The 26,265-nt window shown below is 36.5% G+C and overlaps 1 protein-coding gene across 1 annotated transcript in view; it reads left to right on the plus strand.

The window, feature by feature from the left end:
• Positions 1-26,265, plus strand: part of NTNG1 (netrin G1) — a 392,606-nt gene that overhangs the window by 226,916 nt on the left and 139,425 nt on the right. Inside the window, exon 2 of the mRNA XM_044675501.1 lies at positions 389-1,029. Within this exon, the coding sequence (XP_044531436.1) occupies positions 389-1,029 (641 nt within the window). The remainder of the gene's footprint in view (positions 1-388; positions 1,030-26,265) is intronic.

The raw sequence follows: 26,265 nt of genomic DNA on the forward strand, positions 1-26,265 counted from the left end.
TGTTCAATGTCGTGATGCTTCTGTGACCAAATTATGAGTCAAACACTTTTGGGATAAATGAACTGTTTTTCTTCCTTAAGCTCTTTGGAAGGAAAATCAAAACAAAAACAACAACAAAAAAAGGAAGCTGTGGTCTTTTCCATTTTTTTCTTAATAAAGAAGAGAGTCTAGTTAGGGCAAACGAAGACACTCAACTAGGAAATGTGGTTTTTTTCCTTCTTTTTTAAGTTTTTTATTTTTCTTTTCTTTCTTTCTTTCTTTCTTTCTTTTTTTTATGGTAGCCTTTCTCAGCATCAATAGGTCAGAAGTACTCATATCAAATCCATGTTATGTTGTGCTCCATTCCCCATGCCCCCCTGGTAAAAGCTATTTTGTTCTTCTTTCATAGGGCAACCCCTACATGTGCAATAATGAATGTGATGCAAGTACCCCTGAGCTGGCACATCCCCCTGAACTGATGTTTGATTTTGAAGGAAGACATCCCTCCACATTTTGGCAGTCTGCTACTTGGAAGGAGTACCCCAAGCCTCTCCAGGTTAACATTACTCTGTCTTGGAGCAAAACCATTGAACTCACAGATAACATAGTTATTACCTTTGAATCTGGGTGTCCAGACCAAATGATCCTGGAGAAATCGCTTGATTATGGACGGACATGGCAGCCCTACCAGTATTATGCCACAGACTGCTTAGATGCTTTCCACATGGATCCTAAATCCGTGAAGGACTTATCGCAGCACACAATATTAGAAATCATTTGCACAGAAGAGTACTCCAAGGGGTACATGACAAATAGCAAAATAATCCACTTTGAAATCAAAGATAGGTTTGCGTTTTTTGCCGGACCCCGGCTTCGCAACATGGCTTCCCTGTACGGACAGCTGGACACCACCAAGAAACTCAAAGATTTCTTTACCATCACAGACCTGAGGATAAGACTTCTGAGGCCAGCCATTGGGGAAATACTTGTAGATGAGCAGCACCTGGCCCGCTACTTTTATGCGATCTCAGACATAAAGGTCTATGGAAGGTAAGAGAATAACTGCCTTGAATGGGTCTGTCTCTTCCAGTTAGGATGGCGGTGTACCGTGATCAGTTCCCTCCAAAATAGTTTTCTAGATGCTTCAAAGTGGGTTTCTGAATGCATTTGAGACACTTTGAAGATTCAGCAGGACTCTCTGAACTAAGCCTTTCAATCACTAAACTTGACAGATTTTTGCAGCTTTTAAAACAGGACGAAGAAATACACACATATGGAAGAGATGGTCTCCCAGAAGACAAAGGCTCTTCCTATGTCAGGAGATTGTTTAGACACTTTGAGTAGTAGAGACCAGGAGGTGGGCCAATTAGTCTACAATGGAATAATACTTAAAATGAAGATCTTGCTGGAATCTTGGATGGGAGTCTAAATTCTGCTTTCAAGTCAGGAAATAATGCATAAGAAAGAATCATATATTTGTTTGATTCTCTGCATATATATATATATATATGTATGTATATATATATATACATATATGTTGAAAACAGGAAATAAAATAGAAGTCCTCACATTTTACCTATCAATTTATGTAGGATACTAAAAAAAAAAGGAGAGTAAAAAATATGTAGGAAAAAAGTAGTGTTTATTATATAAAGAATGGATCTTGTAATTCCCTGGTTTAATGATGTCATCATCTTGGTCTATTTCAGTGGTTCCTAAACTTTTTTGACCTACCACCCCCTTTCCAGAAAAAATATTACTTAGCCCCCTGGAAATCATTTTTTAAAAAAATTTAATAGCAATTAATAGGAAAGATAAATGCACCTGTGGCCATCACCACCTCACTGGATTGCTACAGCATCCACCAGGGGGCGGTGGCTCCCACTTTGGGAATCACTGGTTTATTTCCTACAGTTTTTAATGTGGTACTGAATTTGAAGTCCCTCCTCTCTTATAGGAGAAATTCAAGCATACTAAATAGATCATAGTAGAGTAGACCATGGCTTCTTCTTAGAAATTTATTTTACTGGAAAGGAGATTTTTTTTAAAGATCTTTTGAGAGTCAACCAAGTAATCTAGAGAGTTTTGATCAAAGAAGCTTAAAAAATTTTGAATAGTTTTAAAGTAAAAAAAAAAGGTTTAAAAAGAAGCCAGAAAGTTTTGATCAAAGAAACTTAAAAAATTAAAAATAATAATTAGAGCACTGCCTACCAAAAAGATTGCTCAATTAATTAATTAATTTTTGTGAGTAGTATTCCAGCTAAACAAGGGTGAAAACATGAGTTAGGTTTGTCTAGGGAAATGAAGGTCAGAGTCAGGGTATGGAATTACTAATAAAAAAAAAAAAAGGGAAGCCAAGTCATGCATACCTATGAACCTTGCTAAAAGGGAGATTGTGAATCTGCTGGACCATTTAGACTTGGGTGTTCTGAAGTTATTGATCGACTATTGGATGTTAGAACCAAGTATGGCACCTATATGGGAAGGCTCAGGGGGGCCCCAGAATACCTAAGAAGGAATGAATCCAGAAACTGAATGGGGCATAACTAATAAATAGTGTCAACCATTAGTAGGATAAGGACCTTCATTCGATGACTGATGGAGTTTTACCTTGTGTGAGATAAAGAGATCCAGTCCCAAATATGAAAGTAGAAAAAAGATTAGAAAAAATAAAGAAGACTTTTAAAGAGCCCCACCAATTCTTTATTTAAATATATTATAGTATACATTACATTATAGATTATGTCATCTAATCTATAATATGCAATATATTATATAAATAAATAAATATATATTTAAATATTAAAATATTAGGTCTGGATAGGCAAACTACATCCCTCCTGCTGCCTGCTTCAGTATAGGTCTTGAACTAAGATTTTTAAAAATAATTTTAATAAAGATTTGTTACAATTAAAGGTGTAAAATAAAAACATTCTTAGCTTGTCTGGCCTTACAAAAAAAGGGGAAGGGCCAGATTTGGGCTATAGTTTATCAATATCCATATTAGAGAAAGGAAGGATAAAGATAGGCACATAATGTGTTGATAAAGGCACAAGTTGCTTATATTGATCACTTGAAATAGGGGACATAAAGTACAGTAGAAGGAACACTGGCTCTAGAGTTAGAAGAACTGGGTTCAAATTATCACCTTTGGTTTGTTTTGCTTTGTTTTTTTGTCCTTTAGAGTGTCAAGGACAAAAATAACATAATTCTGTCGGGATCAATGCACAGTGTAATTAACTATAGCTGATCAAATGGTCTTATACCACAGATTGGGCACAAATAGCCCATATGATTACCAGCTATTACCTTGGAAAAATCATTTAACCTTCCTGTGCTTCAGTTTTCTCATCTGTAAGAGCGGGGTAGTGGTTGGACTAGATGCCCTCTAAGGTCCGTTCTAGCTCTAATCTGTGAGGTTGTTTCTAATTAGAACAACCTCTAATTGTCTCTTAGGTCAAACCAGAGTAAGGTTGGAAATAAATCCCTGATGTAGAGAGAAAAGAGGTCCGCCATCTTGGTCTTGCTATCCAAGAATGACATAATGCCCATACTCTTAGAAGCTTCTGGTAGGGACAACTTTTTTATTTGTATACCAGATCAAAAGCAAGGTTAGAGCTTTTTTCCTTAATGGACATCATGCTGGAAGCAAGATATTGAAATGGACCTACACTGAGGGGAAAGACACTGGCACTGAAGAGGAAGAAATAACAATAGAATCATAACCAAGAGCTAACCTGGGGCTTAGATGGCTTGGCATTCCATTGCCTTCTTGCTTTGCCAGGAGACCAACCTATTATTAAAGAACTGAGAATTAATAGCATTAGAGCCATTTCCTCGGCTTCTGAAAATTCATGGGTGAAAAAATTCCTTAAAGTCAGATAAATTCTAGGATCAAGGATCCATTTTTAAATTTATAGAATACTGGTAGTAATATAAATAAGTGAATGAGTGAATAATAAAGCATTCATTAAACCCTATTACACGTTGGGCACTGTGCTCAGATTTAAGGATAAAAATAAGACCAAGAAACAGCCTCTCCCCTTAGATAGCTTACATAGGAATGATGGAAGATAATAAAAAAATGGGAAGCTAAGAAAAAGGGGAGAGAGAAGCACAGAAACAAATTTTGGAAAGAAGCAGGAAATGACATGCAAACCCAATCTGGGGCAAGATAAGATGAAAGCTACAGAGTTCAAGGTTCTAAGAGCAGAATGTACAATACAATCAGGGCTGAGTAAGGAGCATAATCAGAGCACAGTGTTTATATATGTATATATATTTATACAATTTATTTATAAATACATAGGTATAAATTTCTCCCTTAAAGTTCTTGGCTCTCTCTTTTAGGACCTTTACCTTTGCCAACCATGTTTTTGAAACTAAGCTGAGCCAACTTTTATTTTACCCCATATGTACTTGAGGAAGAATGGGTCTCAGAGATTAAAAGGAGAGGATATTTTGTAGTAACCACTCTTACTATACTAGCTCATTAAATACCTATTTCTAAAAGCTAATTGTCTGGCTAATTGATATCAACTGATAATCAATAAAGGAAGTGTACCAGTGGGGACTCATGAACTACTGTACTGGAAAACTACCCTCATACCTCTTTGTTTTATTTCTAAAACCCAGATGAGGGATTGGAGTTGCTGACTTTTGGGGATTTAATTTGCCATTTCTAAGTAGTTTTTTTTTTAATAACAGCCCTAGAGCATTTATTTCCTATTTGCTTAATATTGACTCATTTTTCTATATGTTTTTCCCCCTCCCATTAGAATGTAAGTCACTGGGGATAAAACCAACTTCATTTCTGTCTTGTATATTCCATCAAAAATATACTTGTTATTGTTCAGTCATTTCAGTCATTTGAGTCGTGTCCAACTCTTTGTCATCCCATTGGGGGTTTTCTTGGCAAAGATACTGGAGTGGTTTGCCTTTTCCTTTTCCAGCTCCTTTAAAAAAAACAACTTACCTTCTGTCTTAAAGTAAGCACTAAATATGGATTCCAAGGCAGAAAGAAGGGCATGGGGCTGGTCAATTAGGGTAGAGTGACTTGTCCAGGGTCACAAAGCTAAGGAGTGTCTGAGACAAGATTTGAAACCAGGTCCTCCCAACTCCAGGACTGGTGTGCTATCCATTGTGCTACCTGGCTGCCCCTCTAGTTCATTTTATAGATGAGGAAACTGAGGCAGACAGGGCTAAGTAACTTGCCCAGGATCACAGAATAGCCAGGCTTGATACTGCTCCATCTAGCTGCATCCCCGACCATGATCAAAATCAATTTTATCATTATCCTTGGAAGGGGTTTATCTATCTACTCACCTCATAGTAACTTGATGGAACAAAGTTCCACAAATGCCAATTTCAGGATATGTTGTTGAAGGGAGATACTGTCTTTGCTTTGGAACACAGTATTTAATAAATGGCTTTAAATTTAAAATTTAATTCATTTGTTAATTCCTGTTGAGCTATTCATTCATTCATCACCTTTGCATGTGTGAAAATATCCTTTGCTATTTTGTAGTTATTGGGAATAAGGAGACAGGAAGCATCCTTTCCCTTTTCCACCTCTTCCTCCTCCTCCTTTTCCTCCATCTTCTCCTCCTTCCCTACCCCCTCCTCCTCAATTTAAGCCTCTTGTTACATTAATAACTGTAATACAGAATATTATGGATTACTGTTGATTTTTATTAGTATTAATTACTAAGCTTAGACTTCTCTTTAGAAATATTCATTAGTTCAGTATCCCTAGTCCAAGAACCCAGTACTTTTAATTTATATATTATAAGGTACTTAAATGTTTGCCAAACACTTTAAGTCCATTGTTTCAGATAGTTATTATTTTTTTTTAATTTTTTTTTTAATTTTTAACCCTTGTACTTTGGTGTATTGTCTCATAGTAGAAGATTGGTAAGGGTGGGCAATGGGGGTCAAGTGACTTGCCCAGGGTCACACAGCTGGGAAGTGGCTGAGGCTGGGTTTGAACCTAGGACCTCCTGTCTCTAGGCCTGACTCTCACTCCACTGAGCTACCCAGCTGCCCCCTAGTTATTATTTTTATAATTTTACATATTAGGAAACTGAGACTTGCAGTGGCTACATAATCTCCTCAAAAGTCACATAGTTAGGAAATATCAGATTAAGGATTTCAACCTAGTTCATTCTGGTCATAAGAAAAGCCCACTATCCAGTTTTTTTTTCCCCTTGCTGCTTAGAAGGAATCTGTATTTTTTATTTGATTCATGAGCAAATATTGAATCACATAAAGAGAAAATGTTTGAAATAGTCCATTTGTGGAGAGATTGCTTTGCCTCTTGATAAATGCTAAATGGGATGGAGGCAGTATGATTGATTGAAGTTTTGGAAAACTTGATTTCCTATCTTAGATCTGTTTTATTTCCATGTGTGACCCCAGATAGCCTCTTGGATTTAACCTCTTTGGGCCTCGGGCTCAAGTTATAAAATGAGAATATTGGACTAGATGATTTCTCATGTCCCTTCCAGACCTAGATCTAGGATTCCATCATGCAGATACAATGGTCTGACTCATTCTGCTTAGTATATCCTGATATCCAAATGTGGACATTAGAAGATTTTGTGAGATTAAATCAGTTTCTGATTGGCCTAAGATTCATCACTAGTGCAAAGAGCCCAAATTTCCCCATGAACATTCTTCAACTGACAGCTATTGATTCAACCTCCATTTCCCACCTCTCAATGTGTATTTATTAAGGTAATGTGGGGATGAGGGAGGAAACACAGCTGGCAGTGACTTCAGCATTTCCACCATACTTCTATTTTTTGACAAATCTAATAATCCTCATGAACTCCTCCTGACTTATGGCTGTCCTACTCTACTAAATCAGGGTGATTTTCTCTGGTGAATAATAAAGGATTGCAATGTGCCAGTACCTTAATTACAGAGAGCCTCTCTTAGTCTTGATCTCATTTTAATTTACAGGGTAATACTACAATAATATCACTAATGGAAGGTACATTAAAGGGCATCAAGTAGCATTAACTGTATTAAATTATGGTACTTGTGTTAATTAACTGCTGAAGCAGGATGGTCCTAATGGCTAAAAAGGTCTACTAATGCATAAATAAAATCCACAGAGAAGAGAAGGAAGAAAGATAAGCAAGGTACATATTTGTGGGGGCACATTATTTTTTTTTCTTGCAGGAACATGTTGAATGCAAAGGTTGTAATGTTTAAGTTACTGCTGAAAAATAAACATTTTCTTGATGGTTTCATTTTTCTTGCTTTCCCTTTGAAAGCTTTCAAAGCAAAAGTTTGGATGAAAAATCAGATCTTGATAGAAAATAATTCTCAGACTTAGTATTTTTGTTCAAGTGAAAGTTTCCATAGAGGTGCTGTTATTCAGGCCATCCAAAAATAACTCTTGTAATTGTTAAATCTGAAAGGTGAATGTGACAATTTGTCAGTATATACTTCATTTGAGAGATAGCCCTGTACATTATTAACATTGAATCATTGTCCCGATCTGCTTTTTTCGGAGGGACGGGTGGCATGGAGACAGAGGGGTCTATTTAGTGGAAAATCTTTGTGTTTGATCAAGAAGTTAAGGAAAGTTTACATATTCTTTTTTTTTCTTGAGAAATAGGAAAAGTGATGCCTGCATCAATAGTTATTTCCCATTGCTTAGCTCATATTCAATTATTGCTTTGATTTAATTATGACCAATTGTTATAAATTACTTAGCCCCATTGGAAGGTTAATCTCAAGCATAAAATATCCATTTCAACATAATTCCAAGTACTTTCCTTTTTTTTTTTTCTTTAAAAAAAAAAAAAACTTTTACTGTCTGTCTTGGCATAGATTTTAAGTATCAGTTCCAGATTTGAAGAGTGGTAAGAACTAGGCGTCTGGGGTAAGTGACAGTAGGAAGTGCCTCAGGCCAAATTTGAACTTGACTCTCAATCCACTGAGCCACCCAGCTGCCCTCAGTACTTTCCTTCTTAAAGTGACCCTGACCTTGCCCACTCAGGAACCTGTCCTTCTCTGCTTGGTTCTAAGTTCACATGGGAAGACCATGTTTAGGCAAAGTCTCTCTGGCTATGTGCAGGATGCTGAACCTCCCTCACACTTAGGAAAGCTTAAAACTCATTACTGTAGAACTTAACTGATTTGGATTCTTTCAATCTTTAATTCATGATCATTTAGAAATAAACTAGAAATAAACTAAAATAAACTAAAATCTTATTAAAACTAAAAATAAACTAAAAATAAGCTAAAATCTCATGTTATAAAAAATTTATTAAATGTCTACCATGTGTAAGGAAGCATTCTAGACTTCATTAACGTAAAAAATGTAAAGGTCTCTACCCATCAGGCTACTTTTGGCATTGCCATTTCTTGGGCTAAGTTGCGGATTCAAATTGAGTAAACCATTTATGTTTCTCTTGAATCTGTGACTTACTTGAACTATGAACCTCAAGTTTCTTTTCACATATAAAAAGAGGAGGGGCTGGACTGGATGATTTTATAGTTTGTCACAACTCTAACAACTTTATAATTCAATTCTTAATGTGAAATGTGAGGTCACCTAACCATTGTTTTGTCAGTCAAAATCAGTAACTATATACACACAAACATACAGAATAAATATAAAGTGAGTACAATACAGTATATTGGTTCCAAGGCAGAATAGTGGTAAGAGCTAGGCAATGGAGGGTTAAATGACTTGCCCAGGATCATCCAGCTAGAAAGTGTCTGAGGTCAAATTTGAACCCAGAACCTCCTGTCTCTGGGCCTGACTCTCAATCCAGTGAGCCACTTAGCTCTGCCCCAAGTATATTATTTTCTAACAGGGAAATAACACATAAACATCTAAGGAAATACAATATTTGTATATAAAAATGCAAGGTATTTGAGGAGGGACTAATACCTAGGGAGGGAGGATTAGGAAAAATCTCATGATAGAGATGGTACATTTGGTAAACTTGGAAGGAAACTAAGGATTCTAAGAAACTGAGATGAGAAGGAAAAACAATAGGATTTAGTGAAACATCCTCGAGAGTCAGAGAATTTGGAATATATCATATCGCCATCTAACACTATCTTTGTGATGTTGAGCAAGGTCCCTTAATTTTCCTGTGCCTCAGTTTCTTCATCTGTAAATTTAGATGTTCAGGCAAGGTGTCCTCAGGGGTTCCTTCTAGTTCTCGATCGGGAGAGAAGGCTAGTGCGAAGACCCAGAAATGCTGACTGGAGTATGATATAGTTTGTTGGATTGTCTTTCACTGCTACCAAAGTGGTTTCCCTCAAGTTAGATCTGATCATGTCACTCTCTTCCTATTTAATAAATTTTATTGGCTCCCAACTGCCTCTAGAATTGCACAGATATTCTCTGATTTAACTTTGAAAGCTTTACACAATTTGAGTCTGACCTCTTTTTCCAGCCTAACTGTATGTTATTATTCCAGAGTCCTCAGTCCAGCCAAACCAGCCTTCTCCTCCCTCTTCTTCACACAGGATAGATACTCCCATGCTCCATTTCTGCATCTTTTTGTTGGCTATCCTTCATGCCTGGCATCTATTTCCTTCTCTACCTTCTTTTTGCTCAAGATGCAACTTGAGTACCATCTTCTAAAGTCTTTTTTTTTTTTTATCCCCAAGATGGGTCTTCTTCCCTCTTAAACAACATTGAATTCTGTTACTTTGGTACTTGTTTTATAATTATTCTGTATATATATATATATTAAATACATATACACACATGTATATATGTGTACATATATGTGATATATGTGTGTGTATGAGAGAGAGAGAGAGAGAAAAAGAGAGAGAAGAGAGAGAGAGAGAGAGAGAGAGAGAGAGAGAGAGAGAGAGAGAGAGAGAGAGTTTTGCAAGAGATTGTTCCATTCACTATCTTTGTATCCACAATGATGATGCAATGTTTGGCATAGAGTTGGCACTTTATAAATACCTATCATTGATTGATTGGTATGTAAACTTCTTACAAAGACAAACTGGAGCCAGATTTGAATATTCAATAGAAAAGTTTTTAATTGATCCTGGAGATGTCTTTTTTTGATACTCACTAAGTGACTGCGGAGTGCGTTGGACTTGGAATCAGGAAGACAAATTCAAATCCCGCCTCAGACCTGTAGTAGCTATGTGTCCTTGGGCAAGTCACTTATTTTTGTGCAGCCCCAGGTTTCTCATCTGTACGATGGGGATGATAGTATCATCTCACAGAGTTCTGAGAATCAAATGAGCTATGTAGAAAATATTTTGCAAACTTTAATGCACAATATAAATGCTAGCTCTTTTTCTTCCTTCTCCTCCCCCTTCTCTCCCTTTTCTACTTTCTTCTTTTCCTCCTACTTCTTCTTCTTCTTCTTCCTCCAAATAGTGCTGGACTAGAGTCAGGAAGACACTTCCTAGCTGTGTGATGCTGGGAAAGTCATTCCCTTTGTCTCGGTTTCCTTCATACAGGATACGCCCATGCTCTGTTTCTGTATCTTTTTATTAGCTGTCCTTCATGCCTGGAATCTATTTTCTTCTGTCTTATATATCTCTACTCTCTTTTTGCTCAAGATGCAACTCAAGTACCATCTCCTCCTTCAAGCCTTTCTTCATCCCCCAATACTAGGGGAAATAAATGGGGATAATAACAGCACTGACATCACAGGGTTCTCGTGAGGATGAAATGAGAGCATATTTTTAAAGCATTTACCTTGGTGCCTGACAGAGTAGGTGCTATATAAATGCTAAACCCCTTCCCTTCCCCTTATTTCGGGCACCCAAAGACCTGCTTACTTTTTGGCCCTCTCCTTGTGCTTCTTTCTTTGGTTTTTCTCACAGAGTTTTCCCTGAGGACTTTCCCCTCCCTGTGTCCTGCTTCTGGAATTCCAGCTCAAATTTAGCCTGCATCATTATTTAAAGTACTAGATTCTCACCTCTTAGCAGTCCTAACCACCCTCCCCACCCAGGTTTATTATTATTTCTTCCCTGATTCAGTGGCTTTCTTTTTAGCACTCAATCCCAAATTCCAGTACAGGGTAGGTCTAAGTATATACCCTGTGTCTTCTCATTTCCGTGCTTGAAATCCCCAGTTCTTTCAATTATTCTATAGTTTGAAAGAATTGATGCAAATGGGTTGTCTTCCCAGGGGGAGAATGATGTCCAGCAAATAAGAATGCATAAATGTAGGCTTTAGTAACTGTGATTAAAAATAAACCTAAATGTTACTACTTAACTCTGGCTGAAACCCTTAGAATAAAGATTTATGATGCACACAGGCTTTAAGTGGACAACGGAGGGCCATTCTGTTTGGTAGCATATTTTTAAAAATCCTTTAGGATTCCTTGATTTATAAAGAGTGTATGAACAGAAGCAACTGGCTTACCTCAGAGGTTTATACCAGTGTACAGTGTGAATGTATCTAATAATTCCTGAAGCTAAATTATGAGCTTCATTAGAGTAAAAAAAAACTGCTTAGGAGGTTGTCAGTTTAACCCTAATTCTCTGGGGCTACCAGAATGCATGTATGTATTTATTTATTTTAAGCAAGTGGGTCATTAAAGGGGAAAAAGAGGATTTCTTTTGAAGTAACACAAAAGGGTTTTTAGCCAAATATCATACAAAGAATTAATAAAATTATTTCTATCTTCACTTAATGAAACCATTTTATGGAAGGTTCAATGGCTCGATCTGGGTCTCCAGACAATAAAGCAATGTCTTACTCTGATTATTGATTAATACATTCATCAATTCAAAGAAAGTTTTTAACCAATCAACCAACCAGTAAGGATTTATTAAGCACTTACTAAGTGCCAGAGGCAGCTAGATGGTGCAGTGGATAGAGTGCCAGGCAGAGAGTCATAAAGACACACCTCTAAGTTCATATCTGGCCCCCGACACTTACTAGCTATGTGATCCTGGGCAAGTCAGTTTAGTTTTTAAGTTTAATCATTTTCCAGTCATGTCTTCTTTTTCATGACCCCATTTGAGTCATGTTGTTGTTGTTGGCTATCCTTCATGCTTGGCATCTATTTCCTTCTCATCTCTATCTCTACCCTCTTTTTGCTCAAGATGCAACTTGAGTGGTTTGCTATTTTCTTCTCCAGTTCATTTTATAGATGAGGAAACTGAGGCACATGGGGTTAAATGGCTTGCCCAAGAGTCACATAGCTAATCAGTGTTTGAGACTGAATTTTTAATTCAGGAAAATGAGTCTTCCTGACACCATGCCTGGCACTGTATACATTCTGCCACCTAGCTGCCCTTGCCTCAGTTTCTTCATTTGTAAAACAGTCTAGAGAAGGAAATGACAAACAATAGTCCCTGCCTAGAAAACTCCAGAAAGGCTCTCAACGAGTGGGGGGACATGACTGAAATGCTTGAAAAAAAAACAATAAATGCTAGACACTGTGTTGGACATTGTAGATAAAAAGGCAAAATAGGACATTCCAGCAAACAACTGCCATTCTTTTAGTAGATTAAATTATTGCAAATAACCCAAATAAATACAAAGCACTGTTTGGGGGAAGGGCTTTTGCAACTAGGGGTATCAGGAAAGACTAATCACCCATAATGTTCTAGATGCTAGAGATCCAAAGATAAAAACTAAATACTGTCTGTGTTCAGGTTTATATTCTAGGGGGCATCTTCTGACAGGTTATATCTTATCTGCAATGGTAGCTTCAAAGATTCTTGATGTTTCTATCATTAGATTTGAAGGCAATGACCAACAAACCTTTGAAGTATACTGACTCACTACTATTAGTCCAAGAGTTCTCATGAACTTGTTAGATCATAGGTTCCACAAAGGGTTTCCAAAAACATGGAAACACATTGTAAATGATTTAAATAATTTAAATGAAATTTGTAAATGTAATTCCATTTTTTGGCAATTGTGTCCTATCAATGACTTGATCATTTGTATCCCCTAGTTTTAATGAATTCCATGGAGAACCCACCATACCGACTCACAATTTAATTGTCAGTCTTAGGATAAGGAATGTTTTAACTCAATAGGGGTTGATTTAAAAAAAATAATTGATATTTCCTTAAAGCACTAGCAATTACTTTACTTGGAGGAGGTTAAATGGGTTTTAAAAGATCAGACAATGACCAAGGAGTAAGGAAATTTTAGTGCCTGTGGCTCAAAACTTTCTCTGGCAAAATATCCCTAAATGTATTTTACTCTATTCATTGTTAGCATCATCTTTCACTGTGGGTTCAGAGTATGGCAGGATTGAAAGATTATCATAGGGAAAGGGTAGCCTTGAAAGAGATCTTTTTTCCCTGATTTTTCATCCCTTCCTCCTGAACCTTGGGAAATGCTGGGTATCTTTCTTTAAGAATTATAGGAAATTGTGTTGAAATAGATAATTTTTCTTTTTGTTTTCTTTTTAAGCAGGAAAAATTGTAGTGGAAGCGTCAGCAAAGATGTGAAAAATGAAATGCCATGAGGTACAATCTGCTGCATTTTAGAGATAAATAGAAATGCTAAAGGATTTTTATTCCTCCCATACAGAAAGTCCTCAAATTCTAATTACAGCAATAGTATCATGAATTTTAGAAGAAAGTAAGATTAACTGATGGGCAGCTAGAGTCTGGAGTCAGGAAGACCTGAGTTCAAATCAGACCTCAGATACTTGCTAGCTGCATGACTCTGGTAAATAATTTAATCCTGTTTGCCTCAGCTTCCTTATGTGTAAAATGAACTGGAGAAGAAGATGGCAAACTACTCCAGTATCTTTGCCAAGAAAACCCAAGATGGGGTCACAGAGAGTTGTACATCACACTGAAATGACTGAATGACTACAAAAGATTCACTGATATTTTATTTGGTAGTGTCTTTCATCTTGTATGGAAGACCATCTTGAAGTCAATGGTTTCTCCTAGTCCAATGCTTATGGAATCTATTCTATAGCTTGCAAGTAAATTGTATCCTAATTATCAGTAGCAAATTAGTAAGTCTTCAGCCCACTACTGCCCCTGCCAAAGGCCTCTGGGACTCCCCGTATTTTGGACCCCTGCCTTTCCCAACATTCCTTCCATCAGCATTCATTCCTAGGGTCTGTACTGGCTTGCTGTAGGAGATCTGCCTTCTTGGTATTCTGGAAAGAGCAAAACAGCCAGGTGAGAGTCCTGCTCCCAAGTTACCCCATAACTTCATGGCTTAGTCAAATTGGTATTATTAGAGTACACATTGTCAATTAGATTGTAAAATACTCCCAAGGCTCAGAATAGAGGGAATTGAATATTTCTAAGAGTCAGGCATGCACCATTGTCACACCTGAGATAAAATAGTGACTTCATGTAGCAGGTGGGCCATTTGCTAGTAAACTAGGACAGTTTAATGAACAGTTTGGCTAGAATATAGAGTCCTTAAAAGAAGTAGGAAGCAAGCCTGGAAAATAGGTAGGAAAATAGGAAAATAGGTTGTAAAGGCCCTGAAACACTAAACTGATACTAGCTTTGTATTTTTTCCCATAAATCATGAAATATGTAACCCTTTAAGATTTTTCAGAATACATTGTGATATATACCTCATTTAATCCATAAAACAGCCCTGAGAGGTAGGTGCTATTATTATTTCCATTTTATAGATGAAAAAACTGAGATTAAGAGAGGTGATGTGATTGGGAGCCAATTGAATCAGACCTATGCTTCAGGAAGATTATTTTGGCATGTGGGTTAAGGGTGGATTGGAAAAAGCAAAAGCCAGAAAACTGAGCAAGAGACTGCTTCAATATTTAAAGGTAAAAACATTGAGCTTTGAACTCAAGAGGAGCCTACGTAAGTGGAAAGAAGGGAAAAGTTAAAAGTAATGTTTTAGAAGTAAAATTGTTAAAGCTTTGCAATTGATTGGATGTATGGGGACTGAGGAAAAGAACATCTCAGCTGACTCCAGTGCTACAAATTAGGTGACCAGGAGAATGGTGGTGACCACTATAGAAACAGGGAAGGGGGCAGGACATACACTTGCAGATGTGACCAATGAATAGGTTTGTTCTATGAAACTATATTTATTTTCCTAGAGGAAAGGGATTTTAATAGCCAAGGTCATCTTGGACCATTGTCAGTTCTCTTGTCTTTTGCCCTACTACTTTGACTCTGATGACCAGAAGAGTGAGGTTGATTACTTTGCCCAATTGTCTCACTTAAATCCAGTTCAGCAATCAAGTCGAGACATCACCCCATGATGCCACTGATCTTCTTCAAAAACAAAGGGCAAACCAATGGCAACAACTAACAACACAGATATTACATGAGATGATGGAGAGACACATATAAAAGCAAGACAGTACCTTTCCTCAGAAATTTTGCATTCTATTGAATGCCTGATTGAAGAAGAGTTAGATTTAATGTAATAGGATAACAATGGGAAAACCCTGAGGTCCTGGTAGAGAGATGCCATGATAAATAACAGTCTTCAGAGAATTATAGACTATTGATACTATTCTACCAGCTCCAAATGGTATAGTTAGGAATAAGAATAATAAGAGAGAGAGAGAGAGAGAGAGAGAGAGAGAGAGAGAGAGAGAGAGAAAATACTTTTAAGGTGGTTGTAGTAATTTAGGTGATAAGGACCTGGGTTAGAATAACATCTGTAGAAAAGAGAGGGAGGGGAAATGACTCTAAGGTTCTAAGGTTGTGGGCCTAAGACTTTAGAAAATATAATATTATTATTAGAACCATAGATATACATAGAATATTTCATTCATCTCTGCACCCTGGAAGTGCTCTTTTAAAGGAAACACTTATGGAATACTATATCAGAAAGGATATAATTTTATTTGTCAAACAAAAGAAACTAAAACAACTCATTTTGATCGATGGATAGAATTTAGTTTTAAATGCAAACTTTGAAAATGAAAGACAAAAATAATAAAATTTCTTAGAGAGTAGAGTGAGTGTGTTTGGAGTATTTTCAGCACACACTCAGTGGATGCCTATCGGCATGACGGTATATACATTGGGAAGAGCTACATTGAATTATCTTCTACATCGAATCAAAAGATTTTCAGCTCATTGGAATCATAGTTTAAGACTGTATTTTAAATTGGAAATAAATCAGAAGAAACATGTTAGCTCTCAGAAATGAAGAACAACTGTAGTTGTAGGACTAGAAAGGATCAGGGGTTAGATTTGGAAAATTCTTGTTAAGCAAATGAATGAATGAAACTTCCTACAGAAGACACTTTCAAAAGGATATATTATTCTTTTGTATTTTAATTTCCATCCAATTTCAAATATCATTTCTTTAGCTCTTTAGAAACTAGCAGATGGCAAGTATTAACTTCTTCCCCAACAGCAGCAGGGATATTATCATTGGATGACCCCAAAATATAACATAAGTAAATACAAAGAGCCATTTCAAAACCTTAATTTAGACTTTAATCCTTTTATATATACTATTGGCATCTGTGTATCTTAGGGCATCTGCTGTGCTATATAAATGAACCCCCTTAGTCAAGAAACAGAAAATGACAGTGACATGAGTTTAGACCTTAGGAATGAGGAAAGGAAGATAAAGGATCACAATATAAATTCCTAGTTTCATATCCATAATCCTCTTTATTGTTCTTTGTATATTGAAAGGTTCATGTTTATTGATGATTGCTAATATCATGATAACAACATTAATTTTAAAAGAGGTTAAGATCTGAAGCTGAATCCTAGTTTGTTTAAAAAGGAAAAGAAAATATAAAGGCTTATTTGAAGATGGTGAAAGTGAAAAATTCCTGGCTAAAAGAAATAATAATAATAATAATAATATTAAAAGGTGAATTCATGTTTTACACTCTTTTAGCCTTTTCCACATGGCTTGATCATAGACAAAGATAAGATATGATATTTGGCCCACCATCCTGGAAGAAACACATTCCCTGGCCTGTTATTTGACTGCAGATTGGAGGAGCATAAAGGCACAGAAGTGCTTCTGATATAGGCATTTTCTCCCTTCTTCTTTCAACCATCCTGACACTGGCAGAAAACTTGGCCCCAACTTCCCCTTAGGGCTTTGTCTTCAAGTTTTTATCCAGATTTTTCTAGGTTCATCTTGAATCTTGTTGAGCGAGGTGGTCATCTGTACAGGATACACAGTTTCTTCAATCCACTAGGAATTAAAATCCATATGTAACAGTGTAGGATATAGAAAATCCTATATATCTTGGATCCCCAGTTTCTGGTCATTTTGTCACATGACATATCTAAAATATAAAGAAATGTGAAAATAATAAAAGAGCATAAACAGAAAAAACTCTGACACCATTGTTTATTATAATAGTAGGTGCTTAATAAATTTTGGATTGCATTGAATTGACTTCAGGAATTCACAGAATATATCAATACTACCCAATACCTTAAATACTGGAAGTTCTCAGACCTGAAAAACATGCCTAAGAGGGCAGACAGATAGAAACCAGATCTCATCAGAATGCAAATGTGTCTGCTTTGGCCCCTACTGTTTATAGAAAACCATATTTGTGTAACTGTTTGCTATCTGACATTTCATGATTTCAAGAATCTACTATTTCTCTCATGAGATAATGGCTTCTCGCTCACTAGAAGGCTTCAGACAAAGAATGGTTTAACCATTTCCTTAGCAAAGTGTGTGGTACACGGTAGAGTGTAATGAGTGTAATGACTGATAGATAGTATATATAATTATATATCTTTATATATAGATATAATTGAAACACATTGAGTGAATTCTTAGTCACAGGCTGTACTAGATTGCCTCCAATGTTCTTGCCAAAGCTGAGATTCCATGATTCAATAAACAGTCCTGGTTAGTGATTCGAAGAATATTATTACTGTTTGGCCCTTGAGAATCTATCAATAGGTGGAAAAAACATGGTGAAGCAGGGATTTACCATTAATTTGAAAATGTTAAGCATATTGTAAAGAGGAATAAAATGTATTCAATTATAGGACTGTCATTTCCAAGTCATTCATTCATTCATTCATTCATTCATTCATTCATTCATTCATCCATTCATTCAACAGGCATATTTTAAGGGATTACTATATAGTGGTCACTGGGCTAGATATTAGTGGCATAAAAACAAAGAGTAAACAGGTTATATATATATATATATATAAAGTGCCCACTATATGTACATTAACAGGCACACAATACATATACATGCATGTATATTTTCATATATATGCACACATGTGTAAATTTATACACATGTACATTGTATTTATACATGCATGGATGTGTGTGTTTACATGTTATACACTCTAAAGCCTCTACATGCAAACCTGTATATGCAAACATGCTGCACAGGTATGCATGATTATTCTCATGTATGCATATATACATCTTGTTTTCAGTCCTGTGTTTGCACATAAATATACTGTTGTTCATTCATTGCAGTTCTATCTAACCCTTTGTGACCACAGTCAGAGATTTCTTGGCAACAATACTAGGGTGGTTTCCCATTTCCTTTTCCAACTCATTTTTCAAATAAGAAACTGAGATAAACAAGGTTAATATATTATACATTATATAATATAATATATAGTTATAAAGTTATAATACATAACTAGTAAGTGTCTAGGGCCATATTTGAACTCAGGAAAATACCTCTTCCTAACACTAGATTTGACTCTCTATCAACTATTCCACCTAGCTACCCTGTATATATATATGCACACACACAAAGTGATTTTGTGGAGAGGCTTTAGCATTTGGGGAGCTCAAAATAGTCCTCAAGTAGGAGATTGCACTTGGGATGAATATTGAAGGAAGCTTAGCATTCCAATTATTACAGATGAGGTGGCAATACATTCTAGGTGCTGGGAAAAGAAATAGCCAATAGAAGGTCATGCAATTAAAAAAACAAAACAAAACCAGTAAATAGTCTAGTTTATCAGTGATGAAGCATGCTTGAATAGGAGGAATATGTAATAAGTCTAGAATGGTAGGCTAGAGTCAAGCATGAAGGGCTTCAAATGACAAACTCTATTGCTATTGCTCTCTTATCCCTTACCTGAATAAATCAATGTGGTGTTATAATAAAAGAAATCAATACAAAAGAAGATACTCTTTCTTCCTTAACATGGATAAGTTGGGGAATGGCAATAAGCCCTGGGAATTCCATGCAATGAAATTAACTCCAGCTCTGCTGAAATATTGAGTAAAATGTGGATTTGTAGGGCCCCATGTTGTTTAATCAGATTGAATGACAGGTTCAATTTTCAATACAAAGTTAATCCCACTTTCATTAAATATAAATGTTATTTATAGAAAATAAGAGTCCTGCCGAGCCAAGAAGATCTCTCTTAGGGTTACATATCTTATATTTGCTTAGCATTGATGGTTTTAAACCAAGAAGCATCTTTGCAATCTGAGTATTTGTTCCTTTCTTAGTATCGATTATTCTATTAGATTTTTTGCCTACTAAACACAGTGTATGTAAAGATTTGCAGAATGATTTTACTATGTGAGATATGGAAGACTGAGGAAATCACTTATTGTGATTTAGCCTTGACATAAACTACAAGGAGAAAAAGATCACTATGGATTCCTGAAAAAACATTTATTTAGAGCTTGCTGAATGATAAGTACTGTGCTAAGCATAGGAGATAGAAATGCAAAAATAAGCTAGTTCCACCCTCGAGGAACATATATTCCAAGGAGAGTCATATAAGGCATTTATGGTCATGATCTAAGAGGAGAGGTTGGCATACAGTGTAGTCCCTGATCAACCATTCTTGGGTCATGGGCCATACAAAACTAGAAGGTGATAGGCTGGAGTTGGCCCCTGAGCAGGTTTGCCATTCCCCCGGTGGAGTCCATGCTGAATAAGTGATGTTCCAATATGTTTTAGAGCCCAGGGATTATTGGTACAATCCAAATTCAGTCACTTTTGAGAACCAGTTGTATTATTTTTTGGATACCTCTATCAATTCTAAAATTTAACATTAGATATGTCCAGAAGACCATTATACTTTCTTTTTCTTCTTCCTTTCCTATACTCTGCAAATTGCTAGATCAGATAAATAGATGAACATCTGCCTACACCATGTTTCTAGAAATCTCCCCAGGCATAAATTTTGGAAAAGAGAATCGGGAGGAGAATTGGAATATGTTAATATTCTCTGAGGCAGACTGACTAATTCTCAGGCATACCTTCTTAGAGAGTTCACTTACATAAGCCCTGATTTCCTTTAGGGTCTGGACATGTGTTGATTTTCACAACTGCCTGAGAGTCTCTTCTGACAGGGTATATTGATAGATTCTGTGAGATGAAAACTACAGATAGAAAAGATTCACTGGTTTATTCAGGGCAATTCCCAGTGTGCTCTAGGCCAAAACCAGTTACTTTGATCCATAGAAGCAGAGGTAGAATTCTCTTTGACATAGAAGAGGCAGAGGAAAAAAAGAAAGAGTGGGAACTGGGAAGAGCTAAAGTCTCAAAACCACATAAGAAAGACATAAATTAAACTTCTTCCATTCTCTATAGCCCTTTTTCTTTTCTGTAATGATAATAGCCCATATTTATATACTATTTTGCTATTATATAGCACTTACATAATTTGATTATTACAATATCCCACTTATGAGACTAGGTGGCATGATACAAAGAGAGATATCCTCAGTGTCAGGAAGAACTGGATTCAAGTCTTGTCTCTCATCACACTAACTCTATGGTCATAAAAAGTTGCTTATTCTTCAAGCTTTCCTGGAAAATCACTAATTAACTTTTGATAGTTCCATCTATATGAAGTTTCATCTATTCATTCAATTAACAAGAATTTGTGAATAAGCAATCAATTATCAACAATCGTTCAATGAGCATTTATTAAAATTTCCCTTTGGGCTAGTTGCTGGGCTAAGCACTGGGAATTTTTTTTTAAAAGTGACACTATCCTCACCCTAAAGGAATTAGTATGTTAGTAATGGAGACAGTGTTTGTAAATGGGCATGTATAAGATATATACAAAATTAGAACAAGATAATTTTAAAGGGGAATTGAGGGAAAAGAAATTGAAAATGGAAGGGTACAGAGGGGGTAAGAGTGTCAGGGAAAGACTAGGAAATGCCTTTTTCCAGAAGATCAAGCTTGAATTTTCTTGAAGAGAAAGCCAGGAATTCTAAGAAACAGAGATGAGGAGGGAGAGGTTTCTAGGAATGGAAAACAGTTGATGCAAAGGCACATAGATGGAAGATGAGGAATTGTATATGAGGAAAAGAGATTAAGCTAGTCTGGATAGACTATACAGTCTTTTTAGCAGAGTAACATGCAAAGTGTTGGAAAGGGCAAAAGTGAGAAGACCATTCAATGAAGAATTGAGGAATTTATAATTGACTCTGGAAGTAATTGTGGAAAATGGAGTTTATTGAGAGGGAAGGAAACATCTTTAGGGAAATAATTTTGTCAGTGGTGTGGAGACTAAATTATAGAGGGGAGAGATTCACCTTAGAGATACCAGTTACATAACTATTCCAATAGACCACCCAAAAGGTGATGCATGTCTGAATTAGAGTGATGGCTACATGAGTAGAGAAAAGGGGATATATATGAAAGGTTTGGTAACTGATTCAATTTGGGAGGTGAGAGAAAGGAGACAAGAATGACAATACATTTTCAAATCTGTGCAACTACAAAGACCTCTATAATAATAGAATATTTTAACAGAGGGTGGGGAGAGTGGAATTTGGTCTTGTCTTGGACATACTGAGTTTGAAATTCTTACCAGGCATCCATTTGGGAATTTCAATTGACAGCTGGTGTTGGATGACAAGCTCAGGAGAGAGAATAGCACTAGGTGGTCAATAGACTCGAATGCTTGAATGAAGCCATAAAGGATAAGAATGAGAAAAGACCATTAGACAGGACAATTAAGAGATCACCAAAAACTTTAGAGAAGACATTTTCAATTGAATGATGAGGTTGGATTAAGAAGAGCTCAGAAATGTAAACAGTGTTAGATGGCTTTTTCAAGAAATTTAGCTGAGAAGAGTAGGAAAAAATAAATAGTGGTGCAGCCTGCGAGATGACAGTCCTTGTATTGACACTGGGTACTTCAGTCTCAACAATGGACTCTCTTGGCAGGTCTTGCAAGATTATTAAAGATGTCGAAGTAGCTTAGTTCTTAATATCACTTAGTCTGTTCTGATGTTCATGGGAAAACCTGGGATATCCTACTAGGTCAACAAGAGGTGCTATCAGAGTTGAAACTTGGGGAGGAAGCAATTGGCATATGGTGCCAAGCCAAGAAGTCCATGCATATCTTCCACCAACATGAGGGTCTTCCAGTGCAACATGGCCACCACCATAATCAGATGCATATCGGCTTATCCCAGAAGACATTACATCTATGGCTGTCTTACTAGTTCCACCTATATTTTTCCTCATGCTCCTTGATCTAATTGACTGGTCTGAGTAGGAGAACTCAAATATTTTTTTTCTCCTCATTTCCATATTTATACTTTACTTCTAATGCTATACTTCAGCAATCTTTTCTTTTTGAGGTTTATTCTAAGAAATCATTGAATCCAAATTCTAGTGAACCATTATCTATCAATTCTCAAGATAATATTCTTTCTCATTGAGTTCAACATTTGGTATATAGCCTCTGTCTCCACCTGTCCTCCTTTCTTTATGTTGGGGAATATAATATACACATTGATGTTTCTTAAAAAAACAAAGAAAAACATTTATTAACTTCTCAATCTACTCAACTCCCATAAACTTCTATACTTTAACTTAGTTATTTAAAGGAAGTCCCATGCTTGATGGTGCCATCATCCAAAATGATTCCATTTCTATGTTCAAAACATCCAAATTTATTTTATCTAATTGTTATCCCATACTAGGTTGGGCAAAACAGATTCTTTGACTGATTGAGGCATTAGGTCTAGGCTGAAAGGAAAATTTTTTGTTTGGGTTTTTGCTCTGATTAGGGAGGCTAAATGCAGGACAAAGAATTAAAAGAGTTTAAAGAAGTATGTCAAGGTCGCAACACATTGAGGGGTTGATCACTAGGATTCAGCAATGGATTGCAGATTGAGATCAGCTTTTATTGATAACTTTAATTATGAAGTAAAAGATAATTCAAATAGCTATTATCAGTAAAAAACCGTTTGGGTCCTTGTATCTCTGTTCCTCCTCAAGGTAGGAAGGAGTATGTGATCATTTCCATGTAGGGGTTCAAACATCAAAGGTAGGGGCACTTGACAAAGAGCAAGTAATGCTCAAAGCTGCAGACTCAGGGTCATCTTCCCCAACAAAGTCTCCTCCAACACTGATTGATAAGTAGGACTAGGAACAATGACTCATCGAGTCAATATACCATTCAGTAGCTGGTACCCAAGAAAGTTAAAATTATTGAGGACATGAGAGTCAATAGATAATGTTCCTGCAAGCCCCTTTGACATCATCCCAGAAGGCTGCAGCTTTGTACAGTAAGGAGATATCTCAGGATCATTGTGTCAAGTCTACAGAGACTTAGGATCGACAAAGAGACTATGGCCAGCATATTACTCTCAGAAAAGAATGCCATCTTGGGCTTGGTAGTTTTTGAAGGAAACTGGTAACCACCAACACCTACCATTCCCCTTAGCAAGTTTTTTTTGTTTTTGTTTTTCCTTGTTGTATGTTAACTTCTCTGTCTGTAAAGAGATATTGTGATTTCCATTTCTATCTTGCTGTTTGCTTTTACTGTCTCAGAACAGCTCTGATGATCTGAATCTGTGAGTATTCTAGATTTTGATCTGAGAGGGACCAAAGAAATAGGGCACACTGAATGATGTATCCTTGGTGCTTAATAAATGCTTGTTGCATGAATTAACCCCCTTTTGATTTATGGATGAGGAAGCTGAGATCCAGAGTTTAAGTAACTTACCCTAGGTCACACAGATACTAGGTGATACAATTAGGATTCAGTCCTAGGACCTTTGATTCCAAATGCAATGATCTTTCCACTCTAGCACACTGTTAAACAATCCCTCAGACCCTTTTTAATCGCCTTTAAGTACCAGCAAGCATAGACTCTCTTCCCCTTTGTTGGGAAGGCTTCTATAGCCTTATTCCAAGAAATTTACTTAACTCGTGTAAGATTCAGGAAGAACACAATGACTGTCTTCAAGTATTTGAATGACTGCCACATGGGGAGAAATCAGGTATGTTCTGTTTGGCCCAGAGGAGAGAGCCAGAAGCAACAAGTAGATGAAAAGCAACAATGATAGCAGCTAGCGTGAATGTAGCACTTTACAAATATTGCCTCATTTTATCCTCACAACAAATCTGGGAGGTAGATCTTGCTATTATCTCCACTTTAAATGAATCAGAAAGGTTTCTTGACTTTTGCTTAGTAGGTCAATTATCTAGTGAATATCTGAGGCTGGATTTGAGCTCAGATTTTCCCACTCCAGGTTTAGTAAGATTCCAGGTTCACAAGCACTCTATATGCTGTGCCACCTGGCCACAAAGAAGCTAATTTAAGCTTGATGTCAGGAATGGAATGGTCTTCCTGGAGAGGTTATGGGTCTCCATTTGGTGGAGTTTTTAAATAAAGGCTGGATGACCGTTTGTTGGATATGATATAGTAACCATGTAGCAGTTCTGAAACTTGATGACTTTAGGGACCACATTATAGTCTTAAAAAAAAAAAACCTTACCTTCTGCCTTATAATCAATACTGTATATTGTTCCAAGGCATAAGAACGGTAAGGGCTAGGAGAGGAGGGTTAAATGACTTGCCTAGGGTCATACAGTTAGGAAGTGTCTGAGGCCAAATTTGAACTCCCATCTCTAGGAATGGCTCTCAGTCCACTAAGCTACCTATCTGCTCCCCCATTATACACTTAAAAATTATTTGTGCCTTCAAATAATTTTTTGTTTGTGTGCGTGATATCTATCAATCATTACCATATTAGAAATGAAAGGTGAAAAATGAATATTTTATTGGTTAATATATTTAAAACAATAAGCTGATTACAAGTTAATAAGAATAACATTTTTTATGAAAAAAGTTCTCCAAAACAAAAAAAAAATTAATGAGAATGGCATTTGTTTACATGCTTTTTTTTTTTTTTGCAAATCTCCTTAACGCCTGGGTTAATGGAAAACAACTGGATTCTCATATCTACTTCTGCATGCAATCTGTTGCAATATGTTATTTTGGGTAAAGAATATTAAGAAAAGCCAGCTTCATACAGATATGGGCTTGGAAAAAGAAACAGCATTTTAATTAGCACAGAATGTCTTAGTAAAATCATCGAAATAGTTTTGACCTCACAGATCCTCTAAAAGAGTCTGGGGGACCCCCATCCCCAAGATTGTCATAGCATACTCTTAGAACTATGGCATTCATAAATGAGATGAACTAGTTGACTGTAAGGACCTTTCCAACTTTCAAATTATATCATTTGGTGAAATTCTTATGCAGACCTTCTTCTCTTGACTTCTACAAGTCAATCAGCTTCTTGAAAGAATTTTTGGGGGGATTGGTGTCATTTTATAAGCATTTTGTAATAAATTTGTAAGCATTTTGCAATAAAATAAAAATAAAATTTTGTAGCCAACTCAATGCTCATACTCTGAAAAAAGCAAGAAAAAAATCTGGTGAACAACCATTCAAAAAAAAATGAAAAGAAAGATCTCTGGTAAGGGGAGGTAATAGAGCTATAATTATAGCAGTGTTTCCATAATGACAGAGGAATGTCATGGTTCATGTCTACTCTCTGCAAGTATTTCTATTGCACCATACAAATAAAACAGCAAGCTATATTAAAAAAAAAAAGATAAAATGTGTTTGCAGGAAGGATCTGTACATTGAGCTCTGTATGTGTCTTTACACTCAGCTAATGAGTTGCCACTGGATGTTTTTGCTTTGCTCAGTGACATGTGGTACATAAATCATTGCAATATGTTAAATGCAAATGGTTGCTAATAGGGTAGCCATCTGCTCAGTGCCAGAGAGTTTGCTAAAGGAATAAGGTAAACCTTCTTTCAGATCAGGACAAATTGCTCAAATGCTACCTTGGTAAAAAAAAAAAAATACAGCTGCCTTTGTTAGTTTCAACTACCAAAAGACGCCTTTTCTGCATTTCATTTCCATAACTGAACTCCTCAGCCACAATCGGCGCTGCTCCTCCCTTTGCTCCACACCTTCAAAGTCAAGATTTTTCCAGGGTTGGCTGAAGTTCCCCTGAGACCTGGCGTTTCTGGAAGTCGTGATTGTGTTTGATTGCTTTAGAAGAATCGATAAGTAACTGGATGACCACTCTCTCTCTCTCTCTCTCTCTCTCTCTCTCTCTCTCTCTCTCTTTCTATCTCTCTC

Source organism: Gracilinanus agilis, chromosome 4 (assembly GCF_016433145.1).
Source record: "Gracilinanus agilis isolate LMUSP501 chromosome 4, AgileGrace, whole genome shotgun sequence".
Lineage (NCBI taxonomy): Eukaryota > Metazoa > Chordata > Mammalia > Didelphimorphia > Didelphidae > Gracilinanus > Gracilinanus agilis.